The sequence below is a fragment of the Meles meles genome, chromosome 7, assembly GCF_922984935.1.
Source record: "Meles meles chromosome 7, mMelMel3.1 paternal haplotype, whole genome shotgun sequence".
Classification (NCBI taxonomy): domain Eukaryota; kingdom Metazoa; phylum Chordata; class Mammalia; order Carnivora; family Mustelidae; genus Meles; species Meles meles.
Window position 1 is genome coordinate 40,864,178 of NC_060072.1, and position 20,890 is coordinate 40,885,067.

Here is a 20,890-nt window from a genome sequence, read left to right on the forward strand (position 1 = left end):
ATATCCAATGCACTTTTAACCCTGGCATATTAACATATAGAATGACTGATGTGGCCACAAGCCAAAAAATATTGGCAGTCACCAGAAGCTACAACAGGCGAGGAATGAATTTCTCCCAGGGTCTCTGAAGGGAGCAAAGAACTGAGAATACTTTTGATTTTGGTTCTGTGGTACTGATTTCAGACTTCTGGCCTCTCGAACTGTGCAAGCTTAAATTTCTTTTGTTTTAAGCCCCCAAATGTTTGGTAATTTGCAATGCCAACCACAGGTAATGAATATAATTATCTAATCAAAAAGCGGTAGATAACACAACTTTAGCAAGACAGAGTTAGCTGGGATCTGTGAGCATGCAGATTTCCAGGCCTTGTGCTCTGGATTTTGATTTGTTAAGCCTTTGCAGAGGGGATAAGACATGCAATTTCATGTCATTGTTATACTAAACCACATATCTCCCTTTTCTGTCTCAAGTTACTTTGTGTTATGGGATAGGGATAGGAGGAGACAGTAATTTTGTTTCACTTTGCAGTTTGTTTTGTACTGAATTGGTCTGTGGTTAGTTGCAAGGGGTTACTTTATTAATTAAGCAGTAGAGTATAATAATTACAAGTTTTGTAGACAAGTAAAATGGGATTTACCCCCTACTTATGTAATTTATACAATGTAAGACATTGAGAAAGTTTTTATTCCCCTGAAGCCTCAGCTTCCTTATCTATGAAAGAGGATTAAAAATATATTCCACATAATATATAACGATTAAAGGTGTTTATACTAGGCATCTGTGTATATGTATGTGTTTATACTTATGCATATGTAGATATATCTAATATATATTATACTACAAATGCTTTATATAAACACGTCTCTGCTGTAACAGAATCTATGTGTGTATGTGTAAATAGATGGATATATACTATAGAGATAGATTTTTGTGTGTGTGTATATATATATATACATATGTAAGTATGGATATAGATATAGATATGGAAAATCATTAGTATTTTATCAGATAAAAGGTATTTTTTTTTAAATTCTACTATTCTATTTTAACTGACTTGGTAATTAGAAAAAAATGAACATTGTTGAGGGAGGAGTCAAGATGGCGGAGAAGTAGCAGGCTGAGACTACATCAGGTAGCAGGAGATCAGCTCGATAGCTTATCTAAACATTGCAAACACCTACAAATCCAACGAGAGATTGAAGAGAAGAAGAACAGCAATTCTAGAAACAGAAAATCAACCACTTTCTGAAACGTAGGACTGGCGGAGAAGTGAATCTAAAACGACAGGAAGATAGACCGTGGGGGGAGGGGCCAGCACCCGGCAAGCGGCGGAGCAACGGAGCACAAAATCAGGACTTTTAAAAGTCTGTTCCACTGAGGGACATTGCTCCAGAGGCTAAATCAGGGTGAAGCCCACGCGGGGTCAGTGTGGCCCCAGGTCCTGCAGGGTCACAGAAGGATCAGGGGTGTCGGAGTGTCACAGAGATCACAGGTATTAGAACGGAGAAGCCGGCTACAGAGACAGAGCTGAGGACGGAGCTCTCAGCTCAGGGTTACCTTGAATTGGTCACGGGCTGGGTGAGCTCGGAGCGTGGCTGGAGGCTGGGGATATGGGAGTGATTGGGTGCTGTCCTCTGGGGGCACACTGAGGAGTGGGGCCCCGGGCTCTCGGCTCCTCCAGGCCGGAGATTGGGAGGCCACCATTTTCATTCCTGTCCTCCAGAACTCTACGGAAAGCTTTCAGGGAACAGAAGCTCCCAAAAGCAAACCCGAGCAGATTACTTAGTCCAGCCCCCGTAAGGGCGGTGCAATTCTGCCTCGGGCAAAGACACTTGAGAGTCACTACAACAGGCCCCTCCCCCAGAAGATCAACAAAATATCCAGCCAGGACGAAGTTCATCTATCAAGGAAAACGGGTTCAATACCTAAGACAGCAGCAGAATTCCAGAGGAGGAGAAAGGAAAGCACGGAACTCATGGCTTTCTCCCCATGATTCTTTAGTCTTGTGGTTAATTCAATTTTTCTTTCTCAATTTTTTTTTCTTTCTTTATTCTTCTGCTAAATTTTTTAAAACTTTTACCTTTTTCTTTTTTAACGTTTTTTGACTAGTTTATCTAAAATATATATTTTTCTTTCTTTTTTATAATTTTTCTTTGTTTTATTTTTTAAATTTTTTTCTTTTTTTTCTGAACCTCTTTTTATCCCCTTTCTCCCCCCCCACACAATTTGGGGTCTCTTCTGATTTGGTTGCAGCACCTTTTTATGGGGTCTTTGCTACCCTTTTAGTATTTTATTTGATCCTTCATATCCTCTTATCTGGACAAAATGACAAGGCAGAAAAAATCACCACAAACAAAAGAACAAGAGGCAGTACCGAAGGCTAGGGACCTAATCAACACAGACATTGGTAATATGTCAGATCAAGAGTTCAGAATGACGATTCTAAACGTTCTAGCCGGGCTCGAAAAAGGCATGGAAGATATTAGAGAAACCCACTCTGGAGATATAAAAGCCCTTTCTGGAGAAGTTAAAGAACTAAAATCTAACCAAGTTGAAATAAAAAAAAGCTATTAATGAGGTGCAATCAAAAATGGAGGCTCTCACTGCTAGGATAAATGAGGCAGAAGAAAGAATTAGTGATATAGAAGACCAAATGACAGAGAATAAAGAAGCCGAGCAAAAGAGGGACAAACAGCTACTGGACCACGAGGGGAGAATTCGAGAGATAAGTGACACCATAAGACGAAACAACATTAGAATAATTGGGATTCCAGACAAAGAAACAGAGAGGGGAGCAGAAGGTCTATTGGAGAGAATTATTGGAGAGAATTTTCCTAATATGACAAAGGGAACAAGCATCAAAGTCCAGGAGATGCAGAGAACCCCCCTCAAAGTCAAAAAGAATAGGTCCATACCCCGTCACCTAATAGTAAAATTTACAAGTCTTAGTGACAAAGAGAAAATCCTGAAAGCAGCCCGAGAAAAGAAGTCTGTAACATACAATGGTAAAAATATTAGATTGGCGGCAGACTTATCCACAGAGACCTGGCAGGCCAGAAAGAGCTGGCATGATATATTCAGAGCACTCAACGAGAAAAACATGCAGCCAAGAATACTCTATCCAGCTAGGCTATCATTGAAAATAGAAGGAGAGATCAAAAGCTTCCAGGACAAACAAAAACTGAAAGAATTTGCAAACACCAAACCAGCTCTACAGGAAATATTGAAAGGGGTCCTCTAAGCAAAGAGAGAGCCTAAAAGTAGTAGATCAGAAAGGTACAGAGACAATATACAGTAACAGTCACCTTACAGGCTAATAATGGCACTAAATTCATATCTCTCAATAGTTACCCTGAATGTTAATGGGCTAAATGCCCCAATCAAAAGACACAGGGTATCAGAATGGATAAAAAAACAAAACCAATCAGTATGTTCCCTACAAGAAACTCATTTTAGACGTGAAGACACCTCCTGATCAGGCAGAGAAAGAGTGGGAAGCAGGCTCCCTGCTGAGCTGAGAGCCCCATGTGGGGCTCGATCCCAGGACCCTGAGGATCATGACCTGAACCAGAGGCAGAGGCTTAACCCAGTAAGCCACCCAGGCACCCCTCAAATAAATAAAATCTTAAAGAAGAAGAAGAAGGAAGTGGGAGAGAGGAGTAAGAAGAGGAGGATAGGGGAGGAGAGGGAGGTAGAAGAGAGGGTAAAAATCCAGAGACTTGACTTCTTTTGTCAAGCTTTATTTATTAATAAGTTTAAAAGCAATTTGGTCTAGACTCAAAGAGACATGAGAACCAATACTGGTTCTTCCTGAACTTGTTCAGTGAGACCCTGTTCTTTTGTAGGTTTGCTGTGATGCTAAATGAAAAAGGCAAGCAAATCATTCAGCACAACACCAGACATACATGGCTGACATTCATTCATTAAAGCGGTTAAATAAGTGAAGCTGATATTGTTGAGTGCTCTACAATTTGGTTTCTATGATATGATTTCAAAATATTTTTTGTTACGTTTGAAACAGCTAATATAAATCAAGTGGGCAATATGATTTTTCAAGGGTATTTCATGAATTTTTATCTGAATCTACTTCAAAGAGTCAGTTTGACTCAATTTATATTCAAATCATTTAAATATAATGTCATAAAGTAACTAGGCTGGACATTTATACTGATTTTTCAAATAATTTATCTCATCCAAGATAAACTTTTCAAATGATTATACTGAGATCAAATGAACAAGACTCTCCCTATTTCATTTCCTTTTTCTCTTTTTATAGAAGTAATTTGTGCATTATTTGTCATAAGTTTTTAAGCTAAGAATGCCTTAGTTCTTATTTAAAATGGCCTCATATCTTAGTATATTATCTGCCAGATTATGGTTTTTCAAAATTGTTCTGTTATATATTTTATCACTGAGTGTTGTATGTGGTCATTTTCTATGAGATTTCAAAAAAGAGACTCAAAAATATGGAACAGTAAGTCCTTTTAAAAGAGATTAAATTATTGAAGGTAATAAAAACTACATTTATGAAAAGAATGTTACAAAATATACTTTGTAATAATAGGTATGATTGCACTTTGTGTTTACTGGGATATGTCCTAGTGGTGGGAAACAATTTACAGCAATTAAGTTAAAAATATCAGAATGGGGTCCTGGATGGCTCAGTCAGCTAAGCATCCAACTCTTAATTTTGGCTCAGCTTGTGATCTCAGGGTCCTGAGATCAGCCCTTTGAGGAGCCTTGACCTGGGCCTCAGTGCTCAGTGGGGGTCTGCTAGAGCTTCTCTCTCTCCCTCTTCTCTTCCTTCCTTCCTTCCTTCCTTCCTGTCTCTTTCTCTCTAAAATAAATAAATAAATCCTTAAAAGATGGATAAAGAACATGCTAAATGTTTAAGAAATCCAATATATAGTTGGAATATTTACTATGGCTCACAATAGTTACTAGACATGCTATATAAAACTTACTAGTTTTCCTCAAATAAAAGAAAAAATATACATATTCTCTCCAAAAAGAAAAAAGAAAAAATTACACAGATTCTGAATCTAATTCAAAACTAGTTGCTTCCTTTCAATGTCTATCTTTCCTAATAATGGCATGAACCAATATAAATATTGATACTCACGAACACATTTAAACTATTTATTCTGTAATATAGAGTAATGTATAAAAACATTCTTATATTTTCAACATTTATTTAATATCTTAATGGTAAACCAGACAACTCCAATAAAAATATGATTCCCATGATACTTTTGTTTTTCTTTGTAAACTGGACTTAACACATTTTTTTTTAAGATTTTATTTATTTATTTGACAGATAGAGATCACAAGTAGGTAGAGAGGCAGGCAGAGAGAGAGGAGGAAACAGGCTTCCGCTGAGCAGAGAGCCCGATGCGGGGCTCGATCCCAGGACCCTGGGATCATGACCTGAGCCGAAGGCAGAGGCTTTAACCCACTGAGCCACCCAGGCACCCCTGGACTTAACATATTTTAAGAAATATCTTATTTCACTATGAAGACACTTTTATAAGGCTATAGAGAGTGAAAACCCAAACATATCTCTAAGATAAAATAATGAACAGAAACTATGATCATTAGTGTTTTGTTAAATCAATCTAGCAAGTCAGAGTTCCATTGGTCTAATTTCCTCAATGCAGAAAAAAAACAGAGACCGAGCATTCCTAAATGGGTCACACAGTCTGAATTAGAGTTGGAATTAGAATTCCAGTGACCATTGTCCTTCCAACTTAACATACTTCTTTTAATGTTTCCATATCATTTCAATTACTTTATTTGAACTTTGTTAGTAATACAGAGCAACTTCTAGAGACAAATTCAGTTTTAAAAATCATCAGGGTGATATACTAATAACTTAAGTATAAATTTATTGATGCTAGTAGTTTATGCTTATTATTCCAAAGTTTGAACCTATATGAAAATAATGAAATTATCATGAAAACTACAAAGTAGAAATTTCTACTTAGCATTTCATTAGAGATCAGAGCTATATTTGTAGTAAAGCATTTGTCTTCATTAAGCTATCTTTTTCTAGCCGTTCCAGAAGATGAACAGTTTCAAAAATGGCATGGGATCATGTGAATGGACTAACTTAGTAATATTCCACTCCTCTGAGTCATAGTGCTAGAATCCTGCAGTGTGCCATTTATAAGATTTTATTAAACCTTTAAGAGCATTCCAATATTTTATCTCTTCCCTATTTGGTCAGAAACCTCATCTTCCTATCTTACCTAAATAGATCCTTTAAAAGAGAAGCAATTACAAGCAGTGGCTAAAAGAATCAAAACTTTAAAGGACAGAATACTGATAAAAGCATAAAATACTTTTACTAGGAAGAACAGTTTCACCATCCAGATAAGTGTAAAATTACTGAAATGGAATAAAGATGTCTATAAACTCCATAATTGTATTATTCTGGAAGTCACAATCCCGTGGGACTTGAAAATGGAGAATTAAACCAAATTTTCTACCTTCAAGGAACAAAAAAGGGTAAGAGGCATAAGCATTCCCCAAATCCTCTTATCAGCAAATTTTAAACAACATGATATGTTGGAAAGTAAGACTGAAAGTTGTGGCTGAAACATAACTGAGCTATTACAGTGAGGTCATGGGAGGAGCCAGCAAAAAGGAAGGACGAGTTGGGAACCCCATTTGTCAGATCCTCAGTTCTATGGTATGATCAAAATCTTGGTTTACTTCACATCATCAAATTTCCTAATCCCTCTATGCATTTGTGAATGCTCCTTCAATGTAACAGTCTATTTTAAAACAAAGGAAAATTTGTCTTCCCAACAACTTTTCCCCTACATGTCTTACATTTTTGTCTAAGAACCTAGCACTTGTGCCTCTGCATTTCAAATACATGTTGGATATTTTTCTGCTATTTTTAATCTACTGGGCATTCTGGACATTCCTAGTATTTATAGTTTACTAATTTATTTCCTTGTGTAATCTCACCAAAGTGTGGCATGCTGCATATATTTTGAATTCTGATACCACCCACCTAGAAATTACTCAACAGGTGCGACCCATATCAGTAACTTCATCTCTGGATAAGGTTAAATATAGTGTTGAATAAGCTCCTTTGAACTGAGTTCCGCTTTTTAGGATGTTTAGTCTCAAGTTTATTAAAGAAATATAACCATGACTTTGAGACTTAGAATAAGTGTGAATCAAATCTCTCAATAATCATGCTAATAAATTGGTACAAGGCAAGTTCGTATTTCTCTTAAATATGTGTTCTTCAGCCTATGTAACTTGAAAGGTTTATTGTTAAATTTTCTTTGCCTATTTTGAGATATAATTGAATTTTTCTTTATATTATAAGGTAATATAGGGAATCCCATAAAAAAGCATATTATTATTTTCTAGGACTCTGAAGTTATCTTATAGATGAATTCCTTCAATTTCTATTTAATCCATTTTCAGATAGCCACATTTCACACAATAATATCCCATTGTATCAACAAAGGAAAATGTATCCCTTCTTTTCCAATCTTCTACACAGACTTCAAATCTTTTCCTTTGCCACTTCCTTTACGATTTAGCATCATCTCTTGCCTCCCCAATCCCTGGGTCCTCCTCTCTCCTTGCTGCTTCTTCTTTTTCTACCTACTTCCCTCCTTCCAAAAACTCCCTTCACTCTTCATTCCTCTCAAACAAACAAATATATATATTTGTACATATATATACACATGTGTGTGTGTGTGTGTGTGTATGTGTGTGTGTGTATTTTCTCTTCAATAGGAAAACTCCTAGAAAGATTATTCAAGGCTCAGTGGATATGTGCACCTCTATTACTCTTTAATACATGGTTACCCTGTAGAAGACATTTGCATAAAGGTCGTTAATGTCTGTCCAATTGCTAGAACCAACTTCTTTGTTCCAACACACAAACTAGTTGGCTAAGTAGCATTTGACAACATCTGCCACTTTCTGCTCATCTTACTTTGCCCCATCTTCCTGGGTTAGTCCAAATACTCCAGTTTAAGCTACCATAGCTACCCTAAGGATCCATAAACCACATCTATGGATCTACCCTCTTGAAGATGGGCTCACTCTCTCACCAATCTTTCCTTTTCTTGACTCTACACCTTTGCTCATCACATATATATTGGTATTCCCCAATGTGAGAACGTCAAATTTCTTCCCTCCTGACTTTATACAGGCCTTCTGTTGAGATCTCACCCTTTTCCATGGCTTCAGTCATTACCTGTGTACCAGTTATATTCTAATACCTTGCTTGTCACATTTAGGAACACACACCTAATTGCCTGAAGTCACCTTCTGCTTGGTGTCCCAATGAATAGGTCAAAGTCTACTTTCAAAATTTGAATGTGTCATCCTCCCCTTTCTACCTTTAGTTGTTTTCTCCCTCTGTAGTAATCATGTCTAACAATAACTTATCAGGCCATATATGTGGGATCATTTTACACTTCCTATATTCTTCACCTCCCACATCCAAATGGAGACTAAAACACATACTCTACAATTCCCAGAAAGCACCTAGGGTGATCTGTTTTTAAATATTAACATCAGATCATGCCTCAGTCCAGATCTAAAAGTCTTCCAAATGCTCCCCAACCAACTTAGAATAACATACAAACTCCTTACTTTGGCCCTAGATGATCAGGCTTCCATCATCCCATCCAAACACCCCACTGCCCTCAAACCACAGCAGTCTTCTATCTGTTGCAAGTATGCACCAAGCTCACTCCCTTCGTAGTACTTTTTGTTTTTGCTTCTGCAACACTGTCGGTATTATTTATTTCAGTATTTTCCCCTCTGATCTCAAATATCCCTACATCTTGTCCCTCGGGTGCTCAGCAAATATTGGCTCAATATGGATAACCTGGTTGTTATTCATCAGAATATTTATCAATGTATTATGGATCCATGCTACAAGAGAACTTATATTCTTAAAGGCTTAGAACAGTCCAATAAAGGTTATCAAATTTGAAATTTAAAAACAAAGACAATTTGTGACTAGAAACAGTAGCACACCTAGTTTTACCTTACCTTTTGTTATTAAACACAAACAGAAAGCAAAGATCACAGATGATGAGAAATACAAAAGGGCATAGTGAAAGGAGTTCTGTGAGTAAGGACAGAACTAATTGTTTTGGCTGTTAAGCAATATAGAAGCAGGCAACATCCTGTTTGGAATAGATATATCAAATTCATAAGCCTAGCCATGCTCTCTCATGCTCTCTTTCCTCTATTTCCTCATCTCACTTAAAACCTGGAATTTTTATTCATTAATAATATAGTACCAATGCCAGTTCTTAAGAACAGAGGCAAAAATAATTCAACCAAAAAAGCTACATTTTTGTCATATGTATTATTCTGAATAAACACATGGAGGGCATGCCAATTTCAGATTCAAAATTCAACCACATCAGAAAAAAATGAGGGTTTTTTTATGTAAAAAATGAGAGGATACAAGTCACTCTCTACTCAAAATTCAATGAGATTCTGACTAATACTATGTGGCTGGAAAAACTACCTTTTTCACAGCATTTACATTTCTTAGGCTTTGGTTTTTCTGTGTTTTATTTTTCAAATCAAAAGCAGAAATATTAACATAACACATATACTAGATGTTATTTGACATTTGGGAGCTAATAAGGAGTAGGATGCAATAAAAAATTAACAGAGTCTAATACTCATGAGAATGTTTTCACAGATTTGCAGATCTTTGGTACAGATGTTTCAGATAAATATCTAGGAACTAAATTCCTATCCATAGTTATGAGTTTTGGAGATGCTCTCCCCAGTCCCTTTCTGTCATGGTTGTTTATTGGACTCTCTGTAATCAGAATCAAATTGGAATGACAGCACAGAAGATGTGTTTTAGTATCTAGAACTTCTTTATAATTGAAATAATGAAAGAAAAACCAAGTGTTGAGTTTAAGAAACATAATATATGATACTCAGGGACTACAGAGCCCTTTAAGCTAAAGTCCTAAAAATCTTTAAGCAGGTGTGAATTCATGAATGCATCCTAACAGAGTTTGTAACAGCACTATTATGTATTTCCATATCAACTTAGGTAGTAAAGAATGTCCATGGTTATATGTCATTATCATATCCTAATTAAGGTTCATTATACAGATGAGAAAGCTGAGACTCAGAGAGGTTACATCTCTTTTACAGTATCACACAGTGATTATTTTAGAAGGGTCTGAAGGTGTTACAATTACTTTCAGTAAAACTATAATTAATTTCCAGAGAGTCACAGATGCATCCAGAATAATTAGATCAGGAATTTCCTTAAAACTGAAGTATTTTACAGAAAATTATTTTTTATGGCAATTTTTTTCATAACAGTTACACAGAATTTATGACATTGTAGTAGTTTCTTAGAGCATTTATTAATCACACACACACACACACACACCCCAGATGTGCTAGTTAGTCACTGTTCAAGAATACATTCCTTTTATTATTTTGGATTTCAGTATCCTGACCTTAAGAAAAGTAAGTCAGCACACCAAAAGAGTTCACTTTTTTTTTTATTCTTCCAGTCTCTGACAATTAAGAACACTCATCAATTCGCTTAAAATGCCCCTTTGGTGCTAAGAAGAGTCTTGAAGGAAGCCTCATCTTATGGATTTGGGCTATCGCTCCTGATTATATCCACTGATACAAGTTTAATGAAGGCATTCGTACTTCAGGTTTTCCTATAAAATTAAGTTGTAGCCATTTAATTTAGAGAGCTGTGAGTTTTTATCTTAGCATTTTATCAATCTATTCTTTTGAATTACAAAATTTTAAGCTTTACCATTTGGTAAAGATAAAAAGAGGACTGGGGAAGACACACACCTCTAGATCAACAGCTTTCTGGAAAATGCTATGAATCATATCTCATGATCAGTCACTCCTCAGAAAACTTCCAGCAGCATGCCTTTGGAGCTATTTCCAAAAGTGCTTAAGAGTCCATGTGTTAACACAGGACTCTGTTATGAACAAAGAAAATACCATTTATATATATTTTAAGATGCACATGGCAAGTTCTGTTCTTCAAACCAGTTGTTCAGACAAAACGGCTCCACTTAAAATTGGAAATGGGATTCACTGCCAGCAAAACCAGTGTTAAAGTATTCAGATACCAGAACAACAACAAAAAGTCAAGATCTGAAAAAAACACCTGGGGGTAAGTTATTCAGGAGTTACACATATTCAACTGTGCTGATGCTATCACTGGTTCATAAATTGCATCCAAAGACATACATATGATAGAATGTGATCAAATGATTTCTTAAGCAGGAAGTCATGCCAAAGAAATTTCTAATCCATTTTTAAAGGTAGTTTAACCGGAAGTGAAGATGAGCATTATATTTTAGAATAAATATGATTCTTACCATCTGAGATTGACTCCTAGGACATCCATTGATATCTTCAACTTTTTCATTTGCTAAAGCCAAGAAATAAAATAAAAGAGAGAAAAAAAGAATGACATGCTTAAGCAATGAAGTGAAACACAAAAAAAGGAGACTAAGAAAAACAAAACAAAACAAAACAAGCACAATGCTGCTGCTACATTCACTCTGTCTCCCAAGCCATGTACGAGAGGACACACTTGTTAGCTGCTGCCAATTCCATATGCACAAATCAGGCAAAAAAAAAAAAAAAAAAAAAAAAAAGTGAGTGAGAAGGAAGTTGCTGCTAATTCTTTAGCCCGTGCCAAATGACTGCTGACATGAAACCTTTCACAATTGTCCCTGCTGGATCAGGATACAGTTTCAAGGAATCTCAGAGTATATGAGTTGCTCTAACTAAGAAAATGCGCACATGGGAGACATATGGTTTAATGAAGCGTTCGTTTCTGACAGTTCAGTGTATGTAAAGATATAGTTCTAGCCATTTAAAAGTATAGCCAAACTGCTTTTTTCAAACACTCTCGCATAAACATTTTTAATTAAACCCTGGGAGAGCTACATGGATCTCAGAGACTCACGGACAGAGTTCCTATGCATTCAGCTGAAATTGTGTTTCACCAAGGCGGGTGGGGGCAGAGATGTCCATGGTTTTCCCCAGAGGGCAGGTCTTACCGATGATCTGGATGATTTCGGCTAGCAGGACTCCATCTGCAATGTCTTGTTGCAAATCCTTGATCAGCCGCTTGTGGCCCGATTTTGCTAGGTAGTGGTTGGCCCAGTCAGTATAAATCTGTTGAACAGAGGGAAAGAAGTGCAATGGTGTGAGAGAAAATAGAGACAATAAAAATGCTTAAGACAAATGTTGGATTCAAAGGGAAGCTATTCTGGATCACATTCCAGTTTAAGAAGTCATAGCTCAAAAGGAAATAGTTGTAAAATAATTTTATACAGCTCTCTCTCCCACTTATCTCTTGTTTCAAAGGAGGATGATTCACTCTCTTTCAAAACCAGGGACTCGTCACTTGTGACACAGCAAAACTCCCTTCCCGGATGACTACTGAGGAAACTCCTGTTTGCAAAGCAGTTGGGTTTTCACTCTTTCCCTTGGTGCTGTCACACTGAAAATAATCCTGCTTGCCCTTGTAAAAGGAAACCACCTGGACTGATTTATACAGGAACCTATTATGAACATTTCTGTTTCTCCAAGACTTTATTGGATTTGTCATGTGAGATACTGTATGTGACAATATTTTGACATCACGCTATGCAATAATCACAAATGCCAAAGATACTTTACTTGGACTGTCATCTCCCATTTAAGCCTCTTGAAATGTGTTTATATAAGAAAATAGAGGAAGCAAATACAGTTATTACATAGAAATTACAAAATAGAATCAAGGAGTGGATTATAAATTACAAGGTTGGCAATCTGTCATAAAGTAGAGGTGACTCTTCCATGGTAAATTAGGACATAGAGAAAAGCTGGAATTGTTAACAATTTTCACAAACTAAAACACTTCTGATTTTTCAAATGTTATGAGACACCTAAGGTCATCTAATTATAAGGGAATAAATAAGCATTAAGATGTTTCAGCTTCTCTCTCTGCCTGCCTCTCTGCCTACTTGTGATCTCTGTCTGTCAAATAAATAAATAAGATCTTTAAAAAAAAAAAGATGTTTCAGCTTTATGGGTGGCTCCTATAAATATATTAGTAAGTTTATAAAAAAGCAGACTAAGAAGAACAAAACATCTGAAATGACAATAGAGGAGAGGACCTGATTGAGAAATATATGTACAAACATGTGCTACAGAAACACGAACTGGGAACATAGTGGAACCTGGACACAAGAAGTGAAGGGGAGGGGCAGCTGGGTGGCTCAATCGGTTAAGTTTCCGCCTCTTGGTTTCAGCCATGTCCTGAACTCAGGGTCCTGAGATGGAACCCCTACTCGGGCTCTGAGCTCAGCAGGGAGTCTACTTGAAGATTCTCTTCCTCTGCCTCTTCCTGCATGCCCATCAGTTCTTTCTCTCTCTCAAATAAATAAATAAATAAATCTTAAAAAAAAAAAAAAAAAAAAAAAAAAGGAGTGAAGTGAAGGGACCCCAGAGAAGAGACCAGATAAAGAAAGGCAGAGTGGCAAAGGAATCAAAGACACAGCTGAAAAATTTATTGTTAAGGTAGCGAGTCTTAAATTATGACAAATTAAACTGGAAACATAAATTGAATCTTTTAGTCACAAGCACTGAATACCAAGCAAATTATTAAAAAAAAATTACTTTTTGTTTTTAACAAGACCAATACATGCTTTTGTAAACATGAAACAAAATAAATCAGAAATGTAGAAACTAAGAAGTAAAAGTTTCCCCACAACTTGCAACCCCCTACTCACTTTTGAATACTTTGATATGAATAATTCTAGAATTTTGTTCTATGCCTACACACTTCACATGACACCATGTTACACACCTTCACATACATAGACATACAATAGGATTTTTAACCAAAGATGGCTCAAATTTCACATATCGTTCTGTGCTTCTCAACTTTTTACATAATGATATTTTAATAACACTGCTACAGCCATTTTACCTATATGTACCTCAATATTTTTGATGTTATATTGGACATAATATCAATCCTCCTGTTGAAAGATATTTAATTTGTTTAAATATGTTCCTATCGCATCTAAAGTTGTAAGAGACATCCTTAAAATGTATCTTTGCACACTTAACACCCTAGTAATTTTATAGAACCAAAACCTAATAGTGGGACTGTTAAGTTTTTTGTGTTTTTTTTTAATGGATCCTAGGTACAAACATTCCAAAATAAAACTTAGAAGTCAGAGAAAGTACTTCCTTAGTTTAGAAAATATAAAGCGGCATCTTAATGCAATGTAGTGGTGATTAAATTTCCTAAAAGACTATAAATAATTGGAAGCATCCAACTGGATAAGAAAAACATATGCACAGCAATATTATACCTCCTTTCCCTACGTTCATGATCCTCTTCATATCAAAGATATTAGTGGAGAAAAAGTTACTTGCGTACATGTCTGCCAAATTAGAAAACAAAAACATGGTTCTTGGATACTCTTGCTTGGGGATCATTTTCCTCAAAATTTTATTCTACTTGTATTTTCCATTTTGCATTACAAAAATATATTTTTACAAGGATATACTGTTCAGAATCCAAAATGTTGAGGACTTTCCCCTTATCGATACATCATTCAACTGATAGCATTAACTGCTGGCCTTCTACTACAAATTTTAGGTTGAGACAGACTTGATTTGTGCCCTTATCCCCATAGGCAGTAAATTATAAGGACCAGCTCACTTTAAAGCATCCCACAAAGATGGAGAACATGAGTTCTGGAGACAGTACACCTGGCTTTAGGCCTAGCAGACCTCTTACTGCCCTCCACCCACCCACCAACCCAAGATGCTGAACAAGTTTCATATCCTTTCTAAACCTTAATTTCCCCATCTGCGAAGTAAGCGTGACAATAATTCTTACATTGCAGGACTGTGTCAGGACTAAGTAAGACAGCACTTGTAAAGTGCCCTTCAGAGAGTTAGACCTGAAGAAATGTTTGCTCTTATTATCATCATTATGGCATCTAGTTGTATTTGGCATGGTGGCTTTCCAACAAGTATTTATTAAGGGTATTGTTTTGTAGACTTTAAAAAATTTGAGAGGATTGGTAGAAGATTGAAAGAAAATAGACTCCTTGTTTCTTTTTCTTTCTTTCTTTTCTTTTCTTTTCTTTCTTTCTTTCTTTCTTTTTTTTTTTAAGATTATACTTACTTATCAGAGAGAGACAGAGGGCAAAAGCAGGGGGGAGGGAGAAGCAGACACCACAATGAGCAGGAAGCCCCACATGGGGATTGATTCCGGGACCCTCAGGTCATGATCCAAGCTGAAGGCAGACACTTAACCCTTGAGCCACCATCCTGCCATCCCAGACTCCTTGCTTCTAACACCACTCATGTCTCTGACTCTTCCTAACTTCTATCTGATTCACTGTGGCCACCGATCTGTCTGCCATCCAAACTCAGAGGCATGAATCTAATCCCAAGGTTGCAGTGTTCTCATTCAGGTCTACAACGCCCCCATTGTGATCCACGTCCACCAGGTTCTATGTTGCAAGTACTTTGTTTTACGAAGGCAATAAATCGTGCACAAAACACTTACTCAAATACACACAGAATGGAATGTATTAGAAAGGAAAATAAGAATACTTTCATTCTCCTAATGCATTCCACCATGGTCTTAGCCTCTATCCAAGTTACTTCTGGAACTTAGGTGAGAAAACAGAGGGGAAGCTAGCTGATTGGCTTCGAGACTGACTGGAAAAGCCTCTGATTTAGCTCATGAAATGTTTTTTACTTGGTCCAGGATTTCTTCCAGAGGATTCCCAAGCCTAAGTGCTTTGACTTGTCTCACATCTTTAATATGTGAAGCATTGCTCAGACCATAATCTCTGAGTTCAGTTGCAACCAGCAAAATCAATTGAGACTATATAAATAAACTGAAAATAAATCTCCATATAAAAAAGACCTTGTACTTATTCTTTCTTAGTATGTGTAAAAGATACTTAAGCCCCTTCAAGCAAATTAGTACCTTTCAAAAAGATGATATAACCTAGATGAAATATGAAACAATTACAAAGCAACTTATAAATATATTTTAATATTATATTTAAACTTGTTTTTGCTGTTGAAAACCTTATATATATATAAATTGGAGAAAAAAGTGGAAACATGAGGTATATCTTTAATGAAGATAATCTTCAAGCAAAGGACACAGAGTATATAAACATATGCAAAACTCATCAGTAAAATTATTGTACTACTCTGCTAAAAGAGGATACAAACAACCTTGTCAACTGATACATTAGAATCTACTCTTAAAATAAATAAAACAGAATGGTAAAATTATGTCCAGATTTTTTATCTGAACTCCAAAGTTGCCTTTGGTTCATTGCCCCCCACCCCAACACACACACAAATCACAATATTTAATCCTTTAGCCGCACTTGAAATGAGCTACAAAATGAGTGGTAATGATTTCTGTAGGATTATGCTATAAAGTAACAACTATAGGTTTTTAGTGAACAAATTGATATAATTAGGCACAGTATCAAATTAATCATAAATTAATATTTAGTCATCAAGGCCTGGCTGAAGCTTTAAATAAAATTTATCTCTAAACATCTGAAGCCAGTTTTCCTCACCTTTTTAACTCCAATATTGTAAATATAAATGTCATCACATATGGTAAATATATTTTAGGAAATTCTGAAAAATTAATGAGATTAGACTTACCAAACGATACTTAGAAGTTCAGGTAAAACCATATATATAAATTCATTTACTGTAATTAAATATGATAAAAATCAAAGGTATGGTGGCATAATTTATATTTCATATTAATCAGCATGAATTGTAGGACCTATTATGCAATATATGTATCCTCTGAGGAACATTCTATGTTGTTAGAATTTCCGCTCTGTCACTTAATGTCCATGTGGGCACTGACTGAACATTATTTGCTCTCAGTGTCAGAGCTTTTGTCATCTGTAAAATGGCAATCATAGTACTACCCACTATTGGGATTATTGTGTGGATTGAATGAATTTATACTTTTGGAACACAGCCTTTCACTTAACAAGTATTTGTCAAATGCTGAATATTATTATTCTCTGTTTTAATATACACTATATTTATATTATAATGAGATTATTAATATTATGAGCTATTATAATTTTCAAATCCTTAAATCTTAGTTACCTGCCCAAATATAGTTAACCTAACTAAGGAAAACTGCTACAAGATGTAATGATCTCTTAGTTTAGTCATTTGCTCTTATACTATTTCTCCTACAGTGCTTATTTCTCATTATAAGGTAATTGGTTCAAATAGAAGGGAATAAATGTGCCCATATTGCTTCTGTCCAGTGAACTTGTCACAGTAAAAAAAAAAAAAATCAGAAGAACATCTACTTTGATTCTCCACAGATTCCTAAGCATTTGTTTCAAGTATTATTTTTTTTACTATAATGTAACACATAGTCTTTGTATATCACAGCAAACTGCCCCTGAAGTTTTACACTAATATTTAATTTGGTATTTGATGAGTATATTATAAGTAACCTAACAGTTATAGAAAAGTAATTACTACTTTTTGTTATTACATGCACCACTCTTAGGTATATAAATGTTTCAAAGAAATACAATATTTTTAATGAGTGTTAAATGATCAAAAAGTATAAAGTAGTACTAGAGGAAAAGAGGACCTCATTTAAGAGTTTATTTTAATAGAAAGACACAAAATTATAACTGATTGAAAATATTATAAATGTCATCAATTGATTTTTAAATGTTAGCTGAGCTAGATTTATTCCTGCACCTACTTATACAATTAGTTTTTTCCCCAGCATTCAAGCAGTAGCTATATATTCCTACAAAGCACTGCTCTCTGATATGTTCAAACTATTGGCTTTGAGAAGTCATATAAGATGTTTTAACCCACAACAGAAATTGTGTTGAAAACCAATGAACTCAATGGCAATAACTAGGCTTCTATATCTTCAAAAGCTGTGTAAGACTAAGTACATAAAATTGACAAATAAATGGTAGATTAGGGAAGTGTAACCATGATGTAAGTGTTTTTCCCACAAAGATGAAAACTTATAGTGGTAAGAGAATTGAAGGAAGGCAAGGTCCTGAGAGCTTACCTAACAGGCCAACTGTCTCGGCTGAGTTTCATAGTATCATTTGGACCTGAGAGGGGACTTTGGTAGACAAGGTCTACCAAAACAATATAGAAAAAGATCCATTTTATTTCTAATGTCCTGAGAACCATATGGAATTTCAAAGAGCAAGCTAGTTATCCCAGAGAGCACTTTTAATAAGACAGGAAGGATGCATAGTTCAAATACAGGAAAGTAGTTAGAAGAGGTAGGGGGAGATGTGAGGATGGTTACAATGCAAGTCTGACAGGTACTGTAAGTTTCAGCACTCACCAGACGGGTGTTGGTGGGTACTAGTATCCATGGCAAGATGTCCCATCCTGGTGCCATGATAATTAGTAACCATGCTTACCAACTCTCCCAGAACCAATCATTTCAAGGAGAAAAGATGAACAAAGGAAAGTGAAGAATCTGGAACTGAGTGAATACTTTCCCCGAAGACTGAACTTCAAATCAGAAGTGACTGAATTATTTTGCACTGGGAGCAATAAATTTTCTGCTACTGCACATAAAGAGATGCTTGGGAGGTGAATTTATACATTTATTATTTTTAAAAGCTGTAATTTTGTATCTCAGTTTTAGGACTCAAAATTTCATGAATGTATGCAATACTGGATAAAGGAGGTTGGGAAATTACAACATGGAATTTAGACATGAAACATCCTATTTTTACTTAGTTTTAAAAAGTCAATCACAGACTGAAACTTTAGATGCTGTTACAGAACTGGTATGAACAAGAGATCCATGGAGTCTAATCTCATGACCCTTACAGACATCTCAATACTGAAGACTATCTGGTATTACTAAGAAGGGAACTCATTCAATGTTTTTGGTCACACTGATATGGTCACAATGTATGTAATAGATTCATCAAGTAAATGGTTGAATTCAGCTGGTTTATTTCATTTTTACATCAAGGAAAATGCTGGTTTTTTTATGGAGTTTCTCAGTCTTATGTATAATTGCAACAAAAGGAATAAAATATCTAAGAATAAATTTAACCAAGAAGATGAAAGTCTTATACTCTGAAAACTGCAAATAAATTGAAGAAGACACAAACAAATGGAAAGATATACCATGCTCATCAACTGGAAGAATTAGTATTATAAAAATGTCTTTGCTACCCAAAGCAATCTATGGATTCCAGTTAATCTGTATCAAAATACCAACAGTATTTTTCACACAACTAAACTAGATAATCTTAAATTTGTATAGGACCACAAAATACCCTAAAAAGCCAAAGCAAACAAAATACCCTAAAAAGTCAAAGCCAAAGAAGAACAAAGCTGGAGGTATCCCAATTCCAGATTTCAAGATATGCTACAAAACTACAGTCATCAAAACAATATGGTACTAGGACAAAATAATACACATAGATCAAGAGAACAGGACACAATGCCCAGAAATACACCCATGTTTATATGGTCAATTAACTTATGACAAACAAGGTAAGAATATACAATGGGGAAAAGGCAGTCTCTTCAATAAATGGTGCTGGGAAAACTGGATAACTACATGCAGAACAAGGAAAGTGAACCACCTTCTGACATCATATACTAAAATAAACTCAAAATGGTATAGAGACCTAACTGTGAGGCCTGAAACCATAAAACTCCCGGAAGAAACATTGGCGATAATCTCTGGACCACTGGCCTGAACGACATATTTATGGATATGTCTTTTCAGGCACAGGGAACAAAAGCAAAAATAAACTATTAGGTTTATAAGAAAAAGCTTCTGCTCAGTGAAAGAAATCAATAAAATAAAAAGTCAACCTAATCAATAGGAAAAGATATTTTAAATTAGTGTCTGATGAGGGGTTAATAACCAAAACATATAAAGAACTTGCACAACTCAACCTCAAAGAAAAACTGATTAAAAATTAGGTGGAAGATCTGACTAGACATTTTTCCAAAGAAAACATATAGATGGCCAACAGACACATGAAAATAGGTCAACATCAGAGAAATGCAAATCAAAAGCACAATGAAACATCATCTCACACCCATCAGAACGGCCAATATCAAATCTACAAGAAATAACGTGTTGGCAAAGATGTGGAGAAAAGGGACCCTTCATTCACAACTGGTGGAGAATGTAAATTGTTACAATCACTATGGAAAACAGAATGGAGGTGTCTCAAAAAATTAGAGCCAATACCATATGATCCAGTAATTCCACTACTGGTTTATTACTCAAAGAAAATGAAAACACTAATTTGAAAAGATATATGTATCCCTAAGTTTATTACAGCATTATTTACAATAGCCAAAATATGGAAGCAACCCATGTTTCTACTGATGGATGGATGGATGGATAAAGAAGATGTGGAATATTATTCAGCCATAAAAAGAGTATGAGATTTTGCCATTTGAGACAACATGGGTGGATATAGGGGGTATTATGCTAAGTGAAATGAGTCAGACAGAGAAAGACAAATATCATATGATTTCACTTACATGTGAAATCTAAAAGAACAAAACAAATGAACAAACCAACAGAAACTCACAAAGAATAAACTGGAGGTTGCAAGAGGAGAGAAGGTTGTGTGGTGGGTGAAATAGGTGAAGGGAATTAAGAGGTACAAACTTCAAGTTATAAAATAAATTAGTCACAGAGATGCAAAGCGCAGCATAGGTAATACAGTCAGTAATATTGTATGGTGACTATACTTACGGTGGTGAACACTGAGTAATGTATAGATGTGTCTAACCACTATGCTATATACCTGGAACTAATAT

At 35.6% G+C, this 20,890-nt stretch overlaps 1 protein-coding gene across 3 annotated transcripts in view; it reads right to left on the reverse strand.

The window, feature by feature from the left end:
• NAV3 (neuron navigator 3) overlaps positions 1 to 20,890 on the reverse strand; it is a 621,657-nt gene that overhangs the window by 266,149 nt on the left and 334,618 nt on the right. For all 3 annotated transcript variants that reach the window (XM_046013459.1, XM_046013458.1, XM_046013457.1), the window contains exons 2-3: positions 12,070 to 12,187; positions 11,380 to 11,432 (exon numbers count right to left, since the gene is read on the reverse strand). In XM_046013459.1, coding sequence (XP_045869415.1) covers positions 11,380 to 11,432; positions 12,070 to 12,187 — 171 coding nt within the window. The remainder of the gene's footprint in view (positions 1 to 11,379; positions 11,433 to 12,069; positions 12,188 to 20,890) is intronic.